Below are 13,828 nucleotides of genomic sequence, written 5' to 3' on the forward strand. Positions count from 1 at the left end.
TCCAGGACAGCAAATCAGTGCCCAGGGTGGGCAATAGAGAAAAATCCCAATGGCACCGTAAGCAGGCAGAAAAATAAACTGAAACATTGGAGTGGGGCTGACAGCACAGATTGAATCCTTTTCCTGCAGCCCTGAAATTGTTTACTTTGTACAACTGCAACTCCCTGCAGGGGTCAGGAGTGCACAGGCTGCTCTACCAGCAGTGGTGCCCCAGGTGTCTGCCCAGGAGCCAAGGAGGCATGAATTTGGGATCCCACATTCCCAGGATGGCTGTGGGGTGGTTGTCAGGTGCTGCCTTGGCCATTGCTCCAAGCTGTGAGGCAGAGCAAGCACACCATAGGCAACAGTCTTGGGGTAGTTCTCAGAAGCAGGAGAAATCTTAATTTGCACCAAACATCTCTGTATCTTAGAGGTGCACTTAGAACCAGCACATTTCCAAAAAAACCCCATTAGTACACCTCCAGCTGTAGCACTAACAGGTCTGCAGCTACTTTCCTTTAGAGGCAGTTGCCCAATGGAAACCAAAGCCAGCTGCCTGTAGTTTCTGTACCTGCAAGCTTTCCAGATGGAGAGGATTCCTCCTGCCTACAAGATTCCCTCACTGTTCTTAAAATTGTCCTCACTGAAAAATTACATTTACTCCTCTAAGCACCCTTGCCTAGAGAGAATGAAATCCTGTTTGACCTGGGGCACCATTCATCCTGCATTAACCTTCTGGAGACTTTTCAGTGGGTGCAGCAGGGCAGATCAGCTTCCTCCTCACAGCAGGAATGACATCTTCCCTCCCTCACATACCCTTGCACACTTACACAGCTTTGACCTTTCTTTAAATAGAGGTACATGTGATACAGATTTTAGTGGAGCCAGTTTGCACCAGGAAAGCTGCCCAAGCCCTCCCTGCTTACCTCCATAGTTTTCTTATAATGGGACAGTTTGCTCTTCTGCATCCTCTCCATTGCAGACTCGTACTGTAAGAAACACATTCAGGTCAGCATTTCTTGCTTTGGACTTTTCCTTCCCTTTCTAGCAGCAGGATTAGGAGAACCACAGTCAAGGCCTTTCTATAAGCCATCTTCCTGTGGGCAAAATTACTTCAGTCTGCTTTTATAAATGACAGGTTTCTCAGTGATACAGAGAGCATCAAAGTGCCAGGTAAAAAATAATCCCAGATAATTCTGCCTCGGTGGTTTCCATTAATAGCAGAGAGGATGTAGATCTTCATTGTCTTCCTTGCTTTTTTTTTTGTTTTCTTGAGGAGATGAAATACTGCAACACCCAGTCACAGTGGGCTCTGCCAGCAGGGCTCCTTTGCTGCTGCCAGAGCTTGATCCCTCTCTCTGCAGACCAAACCCCTGTCTCACCCACAGCAGCACAGGTAGCTGTCCATTTTCAATCCAAACAATTCCTGTCTCTTGTATATTCCACTGCTTCTGGCACCTTTATGCTGAGTGGGATTTGATTTCCATGCTGGAGTCATCTGGGCAGGGTTGGAAGGACAGTGTTGGATTCTCTTCCAGGTTTTAGCTGGGAGATGTCCAGCTTTATGTGACAATGAGATATGCTCCTACTGGCAGGGGATGGCTTTCTTCAGGGGGACTTTTGGTCCTTTAATCTTTCCATTCTGCTCAGGCAAAACTCTCTCCAAGGCTGCCCAGATGCTTGTTTCACACTGGGCACAGTCCTGAGACAGCTACAGCACAACACAAATCACAGCATTCATTTTGGGAGGCTACCAAAACTGCTGACACCACCCAGCATCTCTAATGTTGGCTTCCTCACATGCTGGACAGAGGAAAAAATCTTATCTAAGACTCCAAAGCAGTTTTTCCTTTTTTTTTTTTTTTTATTTTCCCAGGCCCCTCTAACTGTTCCCAGTTGAGTTACAGGCTTACAGTTGTCAGCAGGAGGGAGCCTCTCTGCACATCCCAGTGGCAAAGGGAATGGGGGACAAACACTGATGAACCTGGTGCCCACTGTCTGTCTTTTAATGCCTCATGTAGTTCATCAGATCACTGTCAACCTCAGATCTCAGTAGCAGCATTGGTTTCACCCACTTTCATATTGAGAGTTCTTTGCTATTCCAAGTTCCTGTGTGTCAGGGGCTTGTAGACACACAATTTTGTGGCACTGGGTACTGGTTATATGCATTTTCACCTGTTTAAAATTAGCAAAGAAAGGAATATTTATTTTACTCCTCCATCACTCAGTGCTGTCAGAGTGAAGGGATGCTCCTGTTTTTGTCTTCAACCCCAAAGACCCAGAGAAGGTGTGAGAGCAGTCCCTGCTGTCTCTATTGAGAGCTATTTTTCAATAGACTAAGGGCTTGATGAGGTCAAAGGGGATGAAATGGCCATAAATATACTCAATTTTTTTATTATACAACATCAACTAGATGCTACTTATTCCATGTATTTTCCATTCAGCATATATTGCTGTTGCATCCAGCATGACATTAATTTGCTTTCATGTTTTTAAACATTTGTGTTACACCTTTAGTGTGTGTTGGAGATTGTTCAGGGTCATATCAAAGAAAAACATTAGCAAGGGTATAAAAAAGAGAAAAGGAAGGATTAAGTTCTTACAGAAATAATAACAACAGCTTCTGCAGTTACACCAGAGAGAGGAAAAGGGACTAAAGCCTCTGGCTCCTGAGTTCAGAGCACTACTTTGTTTCCAGCTGGGATCAGAAGGAGATTTTTGTTCCACCGTTGGTCTATAGAGGGAGCAGGGCATGCTGGTAATGCTTTATGATCTTCTGCACAACTCCCAGCCTATGGCTGGAGGCAGGTCATCAGCACAGCCCACTGACCCAATCTCTTTCAACATTTCTCCAGTTTCTCACCTTTTTTCTTTGCTCCTTCTGCCTTTCTCGGAACTCCTCTATTCCTTTCAGTTCTTCCTTCAGCATTACTGCCAGCTGGATATGAGAGTTTCCAACACTTTCAATTTCTAAAGCAAATCAGAATTCATATTCAGTCAGTGGGAAAGTCTTTAAAGATAAAGTCACATTTTTTAGGAGATGTTTCTGTGATGTGACTGTCCTATGAGTTGTCACAAGCAGGGCAGCCTTAAAAAGGTTTTTGTGTTTCTGCATGCCCTGACATTGCTGAGGGCTCAAGAGCAGAGTGAGTTTCTTCATGGCCCCATTTTCCCCAGCTGCCCCCCTTCTTTGGGACTGAGGGTCAGGAGTTGTGGTGCAGAGTGGGGAAGGATCTCTGGCCTCCACCATCCCTGGCTGTGCTTTGCCCTGGCTGTGCTTTGCCCTGGCTGTGCTGCTGGGCTGTCCCTGCTCTTGGAGCTGCTGCCAGCAGTGGCCAGTCATTAGATGGTTGCATGCTGAGAATTTCCAAGGATTAACTAAGATGGATTGAATTTCAGAGCACCTGGCTGGTGCTGTTTGAAATGGCTGGGAACTGTTCTGCATTTCTCAGCTTCAGTGCCTCTGAAATGGAACCCTGCATTTTCCAGAAATGCTGAACTCCCCCACCCAGGCCCTAAAAATATCTCAGCCCAGCAGCTGCTTTTCAAGAGGGAGTTTTGGTGTGAACAGCAGGTGCCAGTGACCAGGTACAGTGTCCTATTGGCTCTCAGGTGCTGTGTTTTGTGTGTGTAAAAGGGTTTCATTGAGCCTTGTGCACATTTAGGAAGCTGGTTTGGTGTCAGTGGTTTGCAGAAGAGGGGACAGAGTTCATATCTTGTGACTTGATCCAGATAAAATTTACTTGAAGAACAAGCCATTTTCTTTGCCACCAGATTGAGTAGGCACCCTTTTTCTCCCCTCCTTGCACCACAGGCTGTGAAAGAAAAGCTGGGAATGGTGTGGGAAGCAGGATGGACACATTGGGTGCCTGTGTTTCCCAGGTCAGAAGGGAACAGGAAATACTTACGTTGCTTGAGCATCTCAAATGCTTCCTTCAGTGTGCTGTGGGGCAGAAACAAGACACTTTATTAGTGCTGGCTTCTAAGGGTGGATTGGGAATCCAGGGAAAAAACTTTCCCTCAGAACCTCAAAGATCCACATAGAGATAAAACCTGTAATGGCCTCGTAATAAAAGCTGACCATGCTAACAATCACAATAGCATCAGTCTGCTACCATCAGGAAACGCAATAAAATGCTCCATGAAGCAGGGAATTGCACCTCTCCTTCTGTGCACCCTCTTCCTCAGTCATACTCTGTGACCGTGAGTGGTTACAGCCCTTTCTCTCTGCACCTCGCAGGTAGATACGAATGAAGCGCCGGCGGCCGGGGGGAATGGGGGTTTTTGGAGCAGTAACCTGAAGGGTGAAGTAGCCTAAAAGGTGAAATAGCGTGAAGGGTGAAGTAGCCTGAAGGGTGAAGTAACCTGAAGGTGAAGTAACCTGAAAGGTGAAGTAGCCTGAAGGGTGAAGGAACCCTAAAGGTGAAGTAGCCTGAAGGGTGGAGCGCTGCGTGCGGCCCCATTCCCGTCCTCGGTGCCCGGTCCTGCGCCGCAGCAGCGCCCGCAGCGCGTCTGCCGAGCACCCCCGTGCGGCACCGCTGCTGCTTCCCATCCATCCCCTGTGCACCGGTCCTGCTTCCCGCACACAATCCCGGCTGCTGCCTCCCATCCATCCTCGTGTGACCGCTCCTGTCCCGCTCCAGCCCCGCTCCTGCCGCGCCCCACGCCCGGCAGAGCACCACCCCAGGCCGGCTCCGCACGGAGCTGCGGGATGCAGCCACACATCCCCAGGGACACGAGAGAGTGTCCCAGACCGATGTCCTGCCTGTGGCCAGGGCAGACCCACCTCTAGAGGCACCAGAGACACCGGCACAGATGTGATGAGAGGGCACAAAGTGTGTGAGAGGCGTTTCCCACTGAACAGATTCCTCCAGCTCTGAATGTGCAGGCTGGCAGGGCCTTTGCACACACAGCAGCCAGGGCTGGGTGTGACTTGGAAGCTTTTCAGATCTGGAAATGATCTCTGCAAGGCCCAGAGTTGTTCCTGGAAGGAATCAGTGCTGGGCTCTCCATGGAGCCAGCAGGGAAGAGCTGGTGAATGAAGAGCCCCAAATCTCCCCAAATCTCTGTACCTGGAGAGCCCAGGAGAGGCTGCTATCACCTCCCAGCCATGTGCACCCATAGCTGGGCAGGGAAATCTGCATCTCCGGGGCCATTCTGGGAGCCCCACAGGCACAGGAAGGATCCCAATTGCCCTGTGTTAATTGTGGCTGGGCATCTGTTTGCTGATCAAACATTCTCCCAGCAGGGAGGCTGCCTTGCCAGGCAGAAGAAAAATGCACAAATGAGGGGAAAGGTTGGGCCTGTCCTAAGCAAAAACTGCCTGGAAACCCATTCCAGATCTAAGTTTGTAGAAATATAAGGAAGACTTTCAAACAGAAAAGAAGAGCTGCTTGATTTTTTATCATATTTCAATTAGATTGTGGTGAATCTCCTGAGATAAGCCAGGGAGAACATTCTATTTTGAATATTTTTAAATGGTTTCCTAACAATACTTATACATTTGAAGTTTGTTTTGTAAAATTTAGTCTGGTGTGAAATTTTGATGGAAACTAAATTTTCACACCACAAAGGAAACAAGCGGTATTAGTTTCAGCTAATGAAAAGCTTGGCAGTAAAAGACAAGCTAAATATCAGCAGCAGAGATAACTTTTTATAATGGATTATTTTGAAAAACTAAATATATACAAGGAATAAAATTTTCTTTTCCAGTGAGTAATTTCCAGTAGGAGATGGGGAATGTATTAACAACTTCATGCCTGAAACAGGTAAATACTGGAATTAAAAAAAAACAGACAGCAGTTGCAAATTGGACATACTGTTTGCACTCTGTGTTGATTTCTCTTTCTCAGACATTTTTTTCCCTTTATTGTTGGTGATTCAAGTTATGCAAAAACTGACAAAATTGCTGTAGTAGATAATGAAAAATAGCACTTTCACAGTTTATACCAAGGACAAAGGCAATTTGCTGCTTTTTTGGTTTCCAGGCCCCTGAGTTCCCAGAGCAGTTCATGAGCACAAGGCACCCATGGAGCTTTTTCCTTTTGCTGGCTCTCTGTAGGGCCAGGGGGTCTCTGGTGTGATAATGCACCTGTGACCCAAACAGGGATCCATTTCTCCCCTGCATGGTCTCTAGTGGCCTTTTCAGAAATCTCTGGCCTTTTCTTCCTTGTGTGAAGGATTTGTCCAGCCAATTCCATAGCTGGTGCAACTAGGTTGAGATAGACTTAAGCCATTTCCTTCCTTATTTTTATAATAATTTTCTAAAATCAGTTAATTGGATTCTTACAGGGCTTAAAGAGCCAGCAAATATGTCATCATGCCAAATTATACACTTGGGTGAGAATAAATCAATCACATTTTGACCTGTGGATCCATCAGGACTCCCTTTATGACTCCTGGGCTGCAGCAGCAGTGCTATAGATTTGCTCCTGGATGTTCTGATTATATCAGTAAAATATTTCAGTGCTTCACAGGGTTTAATGGAAGTGACTCCTGTAGCTGATCTATGAATGAGTTTTAATTCTGTCTATGCTGGTGTGGATGTGAGGATGTCTCATTTTCCTGGACACACTGAAAGTCTTTCACCCTCAGTAGATGCTTAGATGCTGCTGCTTAGCATTCTGGTGCTAATTGACTTTTTGGAGTTTGTCTTGTGGCTAAATTAGAAAACCTAGGATTGAAAACAATTCAAGCACCACTGAAAATTTGATTTTTGATTTTTTTTTTTTTTTTGTTTTTTTTTTTGTTTTTTTTTTTGTTTAAAGTTGTTCACTTCTGAGATTTTCACATACATCCTGGAAGACTAAAGACAGAGCTCCAGCCTTCCCTTTGGTCACCCCCTCGTGGAGAATCCCGCAGGTGTCTCCTTGAAAATAAGGCTGCACACAAATTCACTCTGTGTGTTTGTTAAACGACTCCCTGTTGTACATTTAAAGATTGGATTTGTCAAAATTAATTCTGGAGGAAGCAGGAGTGCCTGCCTGGAGAGGGAGGGAGCAGGCAGAGCCTGTGCAGCAGCCTGGGCGGGGTTTGCCATCTAGTGGCTGCAATGTTCTTACAATGTTCTTAGTCTTGCTTAGGCTTTTAGGCTTTTTTGTGCTTTTTTGTGATTTTCCTCTTTTTTTTTTTTTTTTTTTTTTTTTTTTTTTTTTTTGTGCTTTCGCTCTTTGTTTGTTTGTGGACCTTGTTTAGGCTGAAACCCTGAGCTGTGCTGGGCAGTCCTCTGTGCATCAGGAATTGCTCTGATCTGCTTCACAGCCATCACAAGCAGAGTTTTGTTTCACCTGAGTGTAATCAGCAGGGCTCTGTTACTGGCAGGGCTTGGGTTTCATCTGTTTCAATTTTTTCAACCTTAAGCTTGCAAGTTTGGGCATTTTTTCCCCAGTTCTTTGCCTTTAGACCCTGGGTTAACTGAGTCATTCAGAGAGTCCCTTTGCACACAGGAAGGTAAAACAGGTTCTTCTAACAGGAAAACCACTGATGGTTTTTCATTTTCTTTCTTTGCTACCTTTGCTTGGTGAATAGAAGTGTGAAATAACCCCACCCTCCTTTCTGGGAGGTTTCTATTTTGACATTGGTACGATCTACAACGTTCAGTTGTTCTTGCAATTTTCAAAAATACCTTTTCTGAAAGTGAGAGGAGTCTGTGTCAGATAAGCCCTACAGAGAGTTCCCAGCAGTGACAGTCCCCTCTGAGGCCACCCTCAACATCTGCCTTTCCTCCTGCCACACAGGGAACACCCCAAAATTGTTGTTTTACCAACAATTCCTTCTGTGAAGCCCAGTGGGGGTAGAAAAGTGTGGGGAGATGAGTCTGAAATCATCTGCTCTCAAATCATTCCCACCTGGGGCTGTGTCTGCCCTGCAGAACAGAAATGAAGGAGGGGAGTTGTGCTCTTTGCTCTTTACCTGAGTCACAGCCCAGTCCCAGGCCAGGCTCACAGCACTGTCTGACCTTCTTTAGTGGGCACATGGCAAAACCACTGAAGAATGAATTTTGCCAGGAGGTTTTCTTGTTCTCAGAGGAGCTCTAAACAGAAAGGCAGCAGCCCTGGGTGCAGCTGGAAGGGTTTGTGTCAGCTCCCAGCTGGCCTGTGATGTGGAGCCTCAGGAGCTGTTCTCAGCTGCTCAGAGGCTGCACTGGGCACCAGGCTGGGCTCAGGGACATTTTGTGGCTTTCATCCAGCAGCCTCTGTGCAGGGCTCCCCTCCTGCTCTGGGGGTTCACCTCCACCTTCTGCTGCTTGGACATTCCCAGGTGTGTGTCAGGAGTGCCCTGAGCTCAGGGGAAGGGGCTGTGTCCTCACTCACTCCAGGGCTGGGCACTGGGAGCACTCACATCACCCCAGACCCCCCTGGGGTAGGGGAGCAAACAGGAAACATCTCCATGTTCCTTCTCCACCCTGTAAACTTGACATCAAATTAGATCCCTTGTGGCTCCAGAATGAGCTGTGCCATCCAAATCAAAGGTTAAAACAGTCAAAACAAATTTTGTGCCTTTAACATAAGACTGAATTTCTTCACATCTCTCAGAAAGAGAGCAGCACTGCTCAGAAATGCCTGTCCTCATCAGCAGAGAGCTTATCTAGATCAAATTGAACAGGGACTGAGCAGAGGTTCAGGTCCATTTTCAGAGTCCTGAAAGTTCAAAGTGCTGGTGTATCAATTCTGGGTGGGTTCAGAACATTTGGGTGGAGAATAAGCAGCCATGGAAGGATGTGACCTTCCCCACTGACTTTTAGCTTCAGTTCAAAAATGCCTGCTTTGTGTGGAGTAATACAGAGGATTTTGTATATTAAGTGACAGATGCACTATTTTTATCCACAGGAAACAGCAATTGGCATTTCATTACAGCTGCCCTCACCTCCCACTCACTGAAATGTTCTATTTCAGGCACCACAGAGAAGAGCAGAGCAGAGCACACATGGGCTTGAAGGAACTACCCTTTCCTGAGGTCCTAAGGAGGTGCTAGTGGAAAAAAGGGATGAAAAATGTAGGAAATCATATACATGAGAAGAGACAAGCAGAGAAAATGACAAAAATAGCTGTTGTCAGCCTAGGCAGAGTTTAACCAGCTCATGTGTGTTTGCATCAGTTATTTTAGAGAAGAACAGAGTTCCCAGAGGCCCTGGTTTGGCTGAGGCTGAGCTTGCAGCTCAGAGCTGGGCTCTGGAGCATTTTCTGCTTTCATGTTGCTGTGCTGAGGAGCTGCCCAAAGCCACTGCATGGAGATTCCCTTGCAGCCAGGAGGGCGATTCCTCTTAAAGGCACTTAAAGCTCTGCTGAAAATCATCTCCAGTGTGAGAGGCATCACTGCTGTGCACATCCCCAGCAAGCAACTGCAGCTGTGATCTCAGTCTGTAGCTTGGCTGAAAATCCCAATTTCTGTACATCCCCTCCCATGTGTGCACCACTGAGAGTACAAATACTGCCCTTTAAACTTCAAAAGCTGTAGTCCTTTCTGCCCTGCTGGATATGGTATAAGCTGTCATTTGCCAAGAAAACATGGCTGTAGGTTTGTCATCACCTTTTTATAATTTATTTTATGAGCAGAGACTAGGAAATGGTGATGCAGATTTAATTTTTTTAGTTTAAAAAGTGAGATAACAGGCATACATTGCTTTACCTATTGACTCAGTGGATACCAAAATATTTCAGGGCTTCAAATAAGAAAAACAAGAAAACAGTGGAGGCTATTCCTTAGAAAGCTGCTACTGGTGTGGCATCCTGTGAACTTACTGATTGCTATGGCTAGGAGATTATTTAGAAGAAATATTTTTATATGTTTGCCCTGTTGTTCTACCCTTCCCTTGGGATCCAGTGTTGGGGGAAGAATATGAAGCTGAAGGGGTTGGTCTGAGCTTGTGTGAGCCTTAGATTGAAGTGTGTGCATCCTTGTGTGCCTTGGAATGGGCCAAGGGCAGTGGCAGGTGCTGAGTGGGAGCTGTGCCCTGGGTGGGAAGAGGGAAGGAGTTTGTGCCACTGCAGTGCCTGTGCAGTGCTGCTGCCCTTTGGCTGTCAGCCCATGGAGGGAACTTTGACTTCCTGAGCTGGATTTGTTTGCTCTGTCAGTGGTATCCAGGTTTTAGAAACCCCATCCTGGCTTTTTCTGAAATAAGAAAAGGTGCAGTGTGTCTGCCCTGCTGGTTTTGGTGCTGTCAGACACATTCTGAGCTGGGGGCTCCCAGGGCCAATCCTGACCCTGCTGTGCACAGGAGCAGTGGGGCCCTGGCTCTGTCACTGCTGCTGACACCCAGCAGCATCAGACCCTGTCCCTGCTGGCCCTGAGCTCAGAGTGCTCTCACATTCCTGCCCTGGGACTCATCAGAGCACACAGCCCCTCTCTTTCCCTGGTCACTGCTGTCACTGCTGGGCTGGCCCTGTGTGCCTGGCCTGGGGCTGTCCCTGCCAGGCTTGGGACAGAGGAGCAGGAGCCATGGGAACAGCCAGGGATGCAGGAGGATACAGGGATATCCCAGGGATACAGGAGGGCATCCTGATGGCTGCTGTCACCTGGAGCCTTCTCCAATCAAGAGAGAGTGGTCTCAGAGTTGCTGTTACATTCCAGTGAGCCCTGCCTACCATCTTTGGAGTCAGCAGCATATTCCTTCAGCTGTGTCTCTGGTGAACAAAAATGGGCAGTAGAATCTATTTATACATTTAGCTGAGTTCAGCAATTGCTCCAGCTGAAGCAGAATTTGGGGAGAGAAGGAGCAAGCCTGAAAAAATGTTGAAATTGTTTTTTTCTTTGATTCAAACATAAAAGCTCCTAAGATATAGGGGAGGCTTGGGAGAGAAGTGTTTTCTGCAGCAGTGGCCACTCCCTGGTGCAGTGTGCCATCCCTTCTCCAGGCTGCTCTGGTGTTTGCCATTCACTCATTTGCTTATTCCCTGCACCTTGTTTTGTGCTATCCTGACTGTGCTGAAATATCAACCTCAGTCTTGAAGTTGTTTCTCTTAAGGTCTGCTGGGAATTTTCATACTGGAAGCTTTTCGGTTTTTGTTGTGGATGCAATTTTTATGTTCCTTTTATAGATTTTTTTGAAAGGGTATCAGGTATCCTGATATTAGGAACTCCTGTGGTGTGAATTTCCCAGGAGAAGTGACAGAAAGCCTCAGTATCTGAGATATTTAAAAGGTGGCTAAATTTAAGATTAGAGGATAATAATTTTGTATTAGCAAGAAAATGACTGAGTGACTTAAAATTAGTAATTCCTGCTCCTCTTCCATACATAGCATGGCACAGGAGAGTCTGCAGAAACACCCTGGAAGCTGCTTTTGTCCTGGTGTTTGTCAGATGGAAGTTTTAGGTACAAATACATTAGACTTTAGGAAATACTGCTACCCAGAGCTGCATTTGAAGGTGTGAACAGCCCTGCTCAGCCTATCAAGTACTTGTAGTTCTATCAGATGAAAATAGGGAGTCCTATAAAGAGGAAACACTTGGGAAAATGCACTGGCACAGTTGCAGCGTAGTCCTTTCAAGCTTTTCTTATTATAAGGAGTACATAGATTCTCTCCCTCAAGTCTCCCTGGAGGACTGACCTTGAGGGCAGAGCTGCTGCCAGCAATCAATGGCATACAAACAGAAATTTCACACTGAGGAGAACACACAGACACAGAAAATTCAACAATTTTAAGGCATCAAAACCAAACACTGCATTTTCTTGTGTTGTTCCAGCCCTGGACAGACTTTAGTTTTCTCTGATTTTTTGTTTGCCCTGGACAAATGCCCTTCACTATCTGTGTAATTCCTGAAACAATAGAGGATGCTGGGTGAGGGAAAGTGTCCTCTCTGCTTCAGGCCAGGCACAGTGAGACACTTGCTCTGATAAAAGCATCAGTGCAGAGCTGGTCTCTCCCTGGCTAGGTGTGGCTTATGGAAACAGTAAATCAGCTCCACAGCTTTGTTTGTGTGCTCAGCTTCCCTCCATGCCAAGCTATAAAATTGCTGGATCAAAGTGGAGCTGGGCCCAAGCCCAAACTTCCCCCACCTTGAGGGGAACTTGGATCCATATCCTCACACTGGGACTTGGCTCTGCTTCTCAATCAAACTCTCACAATCTCTTGAGAAAAGGCAGACCCATGAATTGTCACTGAGCTACTGAAGGGCAGCCAAAGCTGCTTGTTGCTGAACACATTTGCTCTGCCTGCCCTGTGTTGCCACTAAAGGAGTAGAGGTGAAGCCTTTCTTTGATCCTGGAATGCTGATCTTAGTCTTTGGGTTGAGAAAAACCCATCCATCCTTAACCTGATGCTTTAATTTCAGAATATTTCTTCTTTTCCTTCCTTTTCACTTCTGAGGTCAGTGCACTGAGGCACCAGGAGGGCAGAAGGCATCTCTGGCACTGAGGCATCCCTCGGTGCTGCTCAGGGGCCAGGCAGAGCTGGAGCACTGGCAGGGAAAGCCTTGCACATCCCCTGGCATTCCCAGCACTTGTGTCTGTGCCAGCCTTGCTGTGGCACTGCCTGGGGTCAAGATCTCCCATAAAACATGGCCAGAAACCACTTGCACTGGGAGTGATAAATCCAGGTGAAAAGGAGACTGCCATTAAGGAATGAGCTATGAGATGGAGGAGGGGAGCAGGCCCCAGGGATCAATAGAGCTGGTTTGTGTTTAGATTGAGGTCTCCTCTTTCAGGATTGTCTTCTGTGACCCCTCATCTTCATCCTCTGCCACCTTATTACTGTATTATTACTTGTTACAATAATGACAAAATGTCTCATTATTGCTGCTGCCATCAATAATAGCAGCAGTTTATCAGCAGTGTTTATTAAGTTAAATTCCATACCAATATCTATCTTCCCTCCCAACACAATTTATACATAATTTAAGATAGTAATGGAGGAGACAGAGAAAAATATATATGTCATCTTAGTGTATTTCAGTAGTTCCATTGAGTTATTTCAAATTAGGTCCCTTCAAAGAGATTTACATTCTGTATTCCTAAGGTAAGCCTTTTTTCCTGCTGCAGAAGCTGATTTTTGGGGTCTTTGTATTTGTTCTGTCACATCTCTCAGTGTTCACCAGCTTTCCAGAACTGTCATGCCACCACCCTAAACATTTCACAACCTTTTCCATTCTCTTTTTTCCCCATTACTGGGTCTGCTTTTGGAAGCAAATATTAAACATTAAGAATCTTGAAATAAAAAAAAAATCTCAGGAAAGGACCTACTGGCAGTTTCTAAATAGAGACTATTCACAAACAGTGAATCCCACTGTGAAGGACTGTGGTGTTTCCCCACTTCCCTACACATTGTGAAGAGCTGTGTAATGCACTGAAATGAGTGGTTGTGACCTCATCCACAGGCAAAACACAAGAGTCTGCTATTTCTTCCAAAATCATTTTGTTTGTAGTAATAATAAAATAATTCCTTACTTGATTTCTGTTTGTCCTCCTGCTTTTCGGGCTATTTGAACCAGCTCTTTCCCATATCTCTCTTCTGCTTGTGCTCTGTTAAAAGAAAAATTTATTCAATTTCTCTTAGTGGTACTAGGATCACATTAACACAAATCCTCTAATTGTATTTGAGGTGCAAAACAGAAATGCAACTTATTTGATTTCTCTATCTCCTCAATCCTAGTGCTGTTAGTTAACCTCTGGAATACTCTGGGTAAGTTATTTCTGGAAGAAATGAGATAAAAATGAAGCTCCTCTTCATGGCTTTGATTGCTGTGGAATGCCATGTTCAGCTCTGCCCCCAGAACTTGGGTTCATGGGAAGGAGAAGGTGAACAGAGAGGAGATGAAGGTGTTCAGAACAGAACAAAAGGAACCTAAAAATGATGGCTGGCTCAGTGCATGAAACACCAGCTGTGAGGGCAGTGGTTCCGAAGAATCCATTCAA

General features: G+C 45.9%; 1 protein-coding gene across 1 annotated transcript in view; it reads right to left on the reverse strand.

Annotated features, from left to right (window-relative positions):
- Positions 1-13,828, reverse strand: part of PSTPIP1 (proline-serine-threonine phosphatase interacting protein 1) — a 48,941-nt gene that overhangs the window by 15,290 nt on the left and 19,823 nt on the right. Inside the window, exons 3-6 of the mRNA XM_058811385.1 lie at positions 13,361-13,435; positions 3,888-3,922; positions 2,843-2,949; positions 906-968 (exon numbers count right to left, since the gene is read on the reverse strand). Of these exons, the coding sequence (XP_058667368.1) occupies positions 906-968; positions 2,843-2,949; positions 3,888-3,922; positions 13,361-13,435 (280 nt within the window). The remainder of the gene's footprint in view (positions 1-905; positions 969-2,842; positions 2,950-3,887; positions 3,923-13,360; positions 13,436-13,828) is intronic.

Source organism: Ammospiza caudacuta, chromosome 10 (genome assembly GCF_027887145.1).
Source record: "Ammospiza caudacuta isolate bAmmCau1 chromosome 10, bAmmCau1.pri, whole genome shotgun sequence".
NCBI lineage: Eukaryota > Metazoa > Chordata > Aves > Passeriformes > Passerellidae > Ammospiza > Ammospiza caudacuta.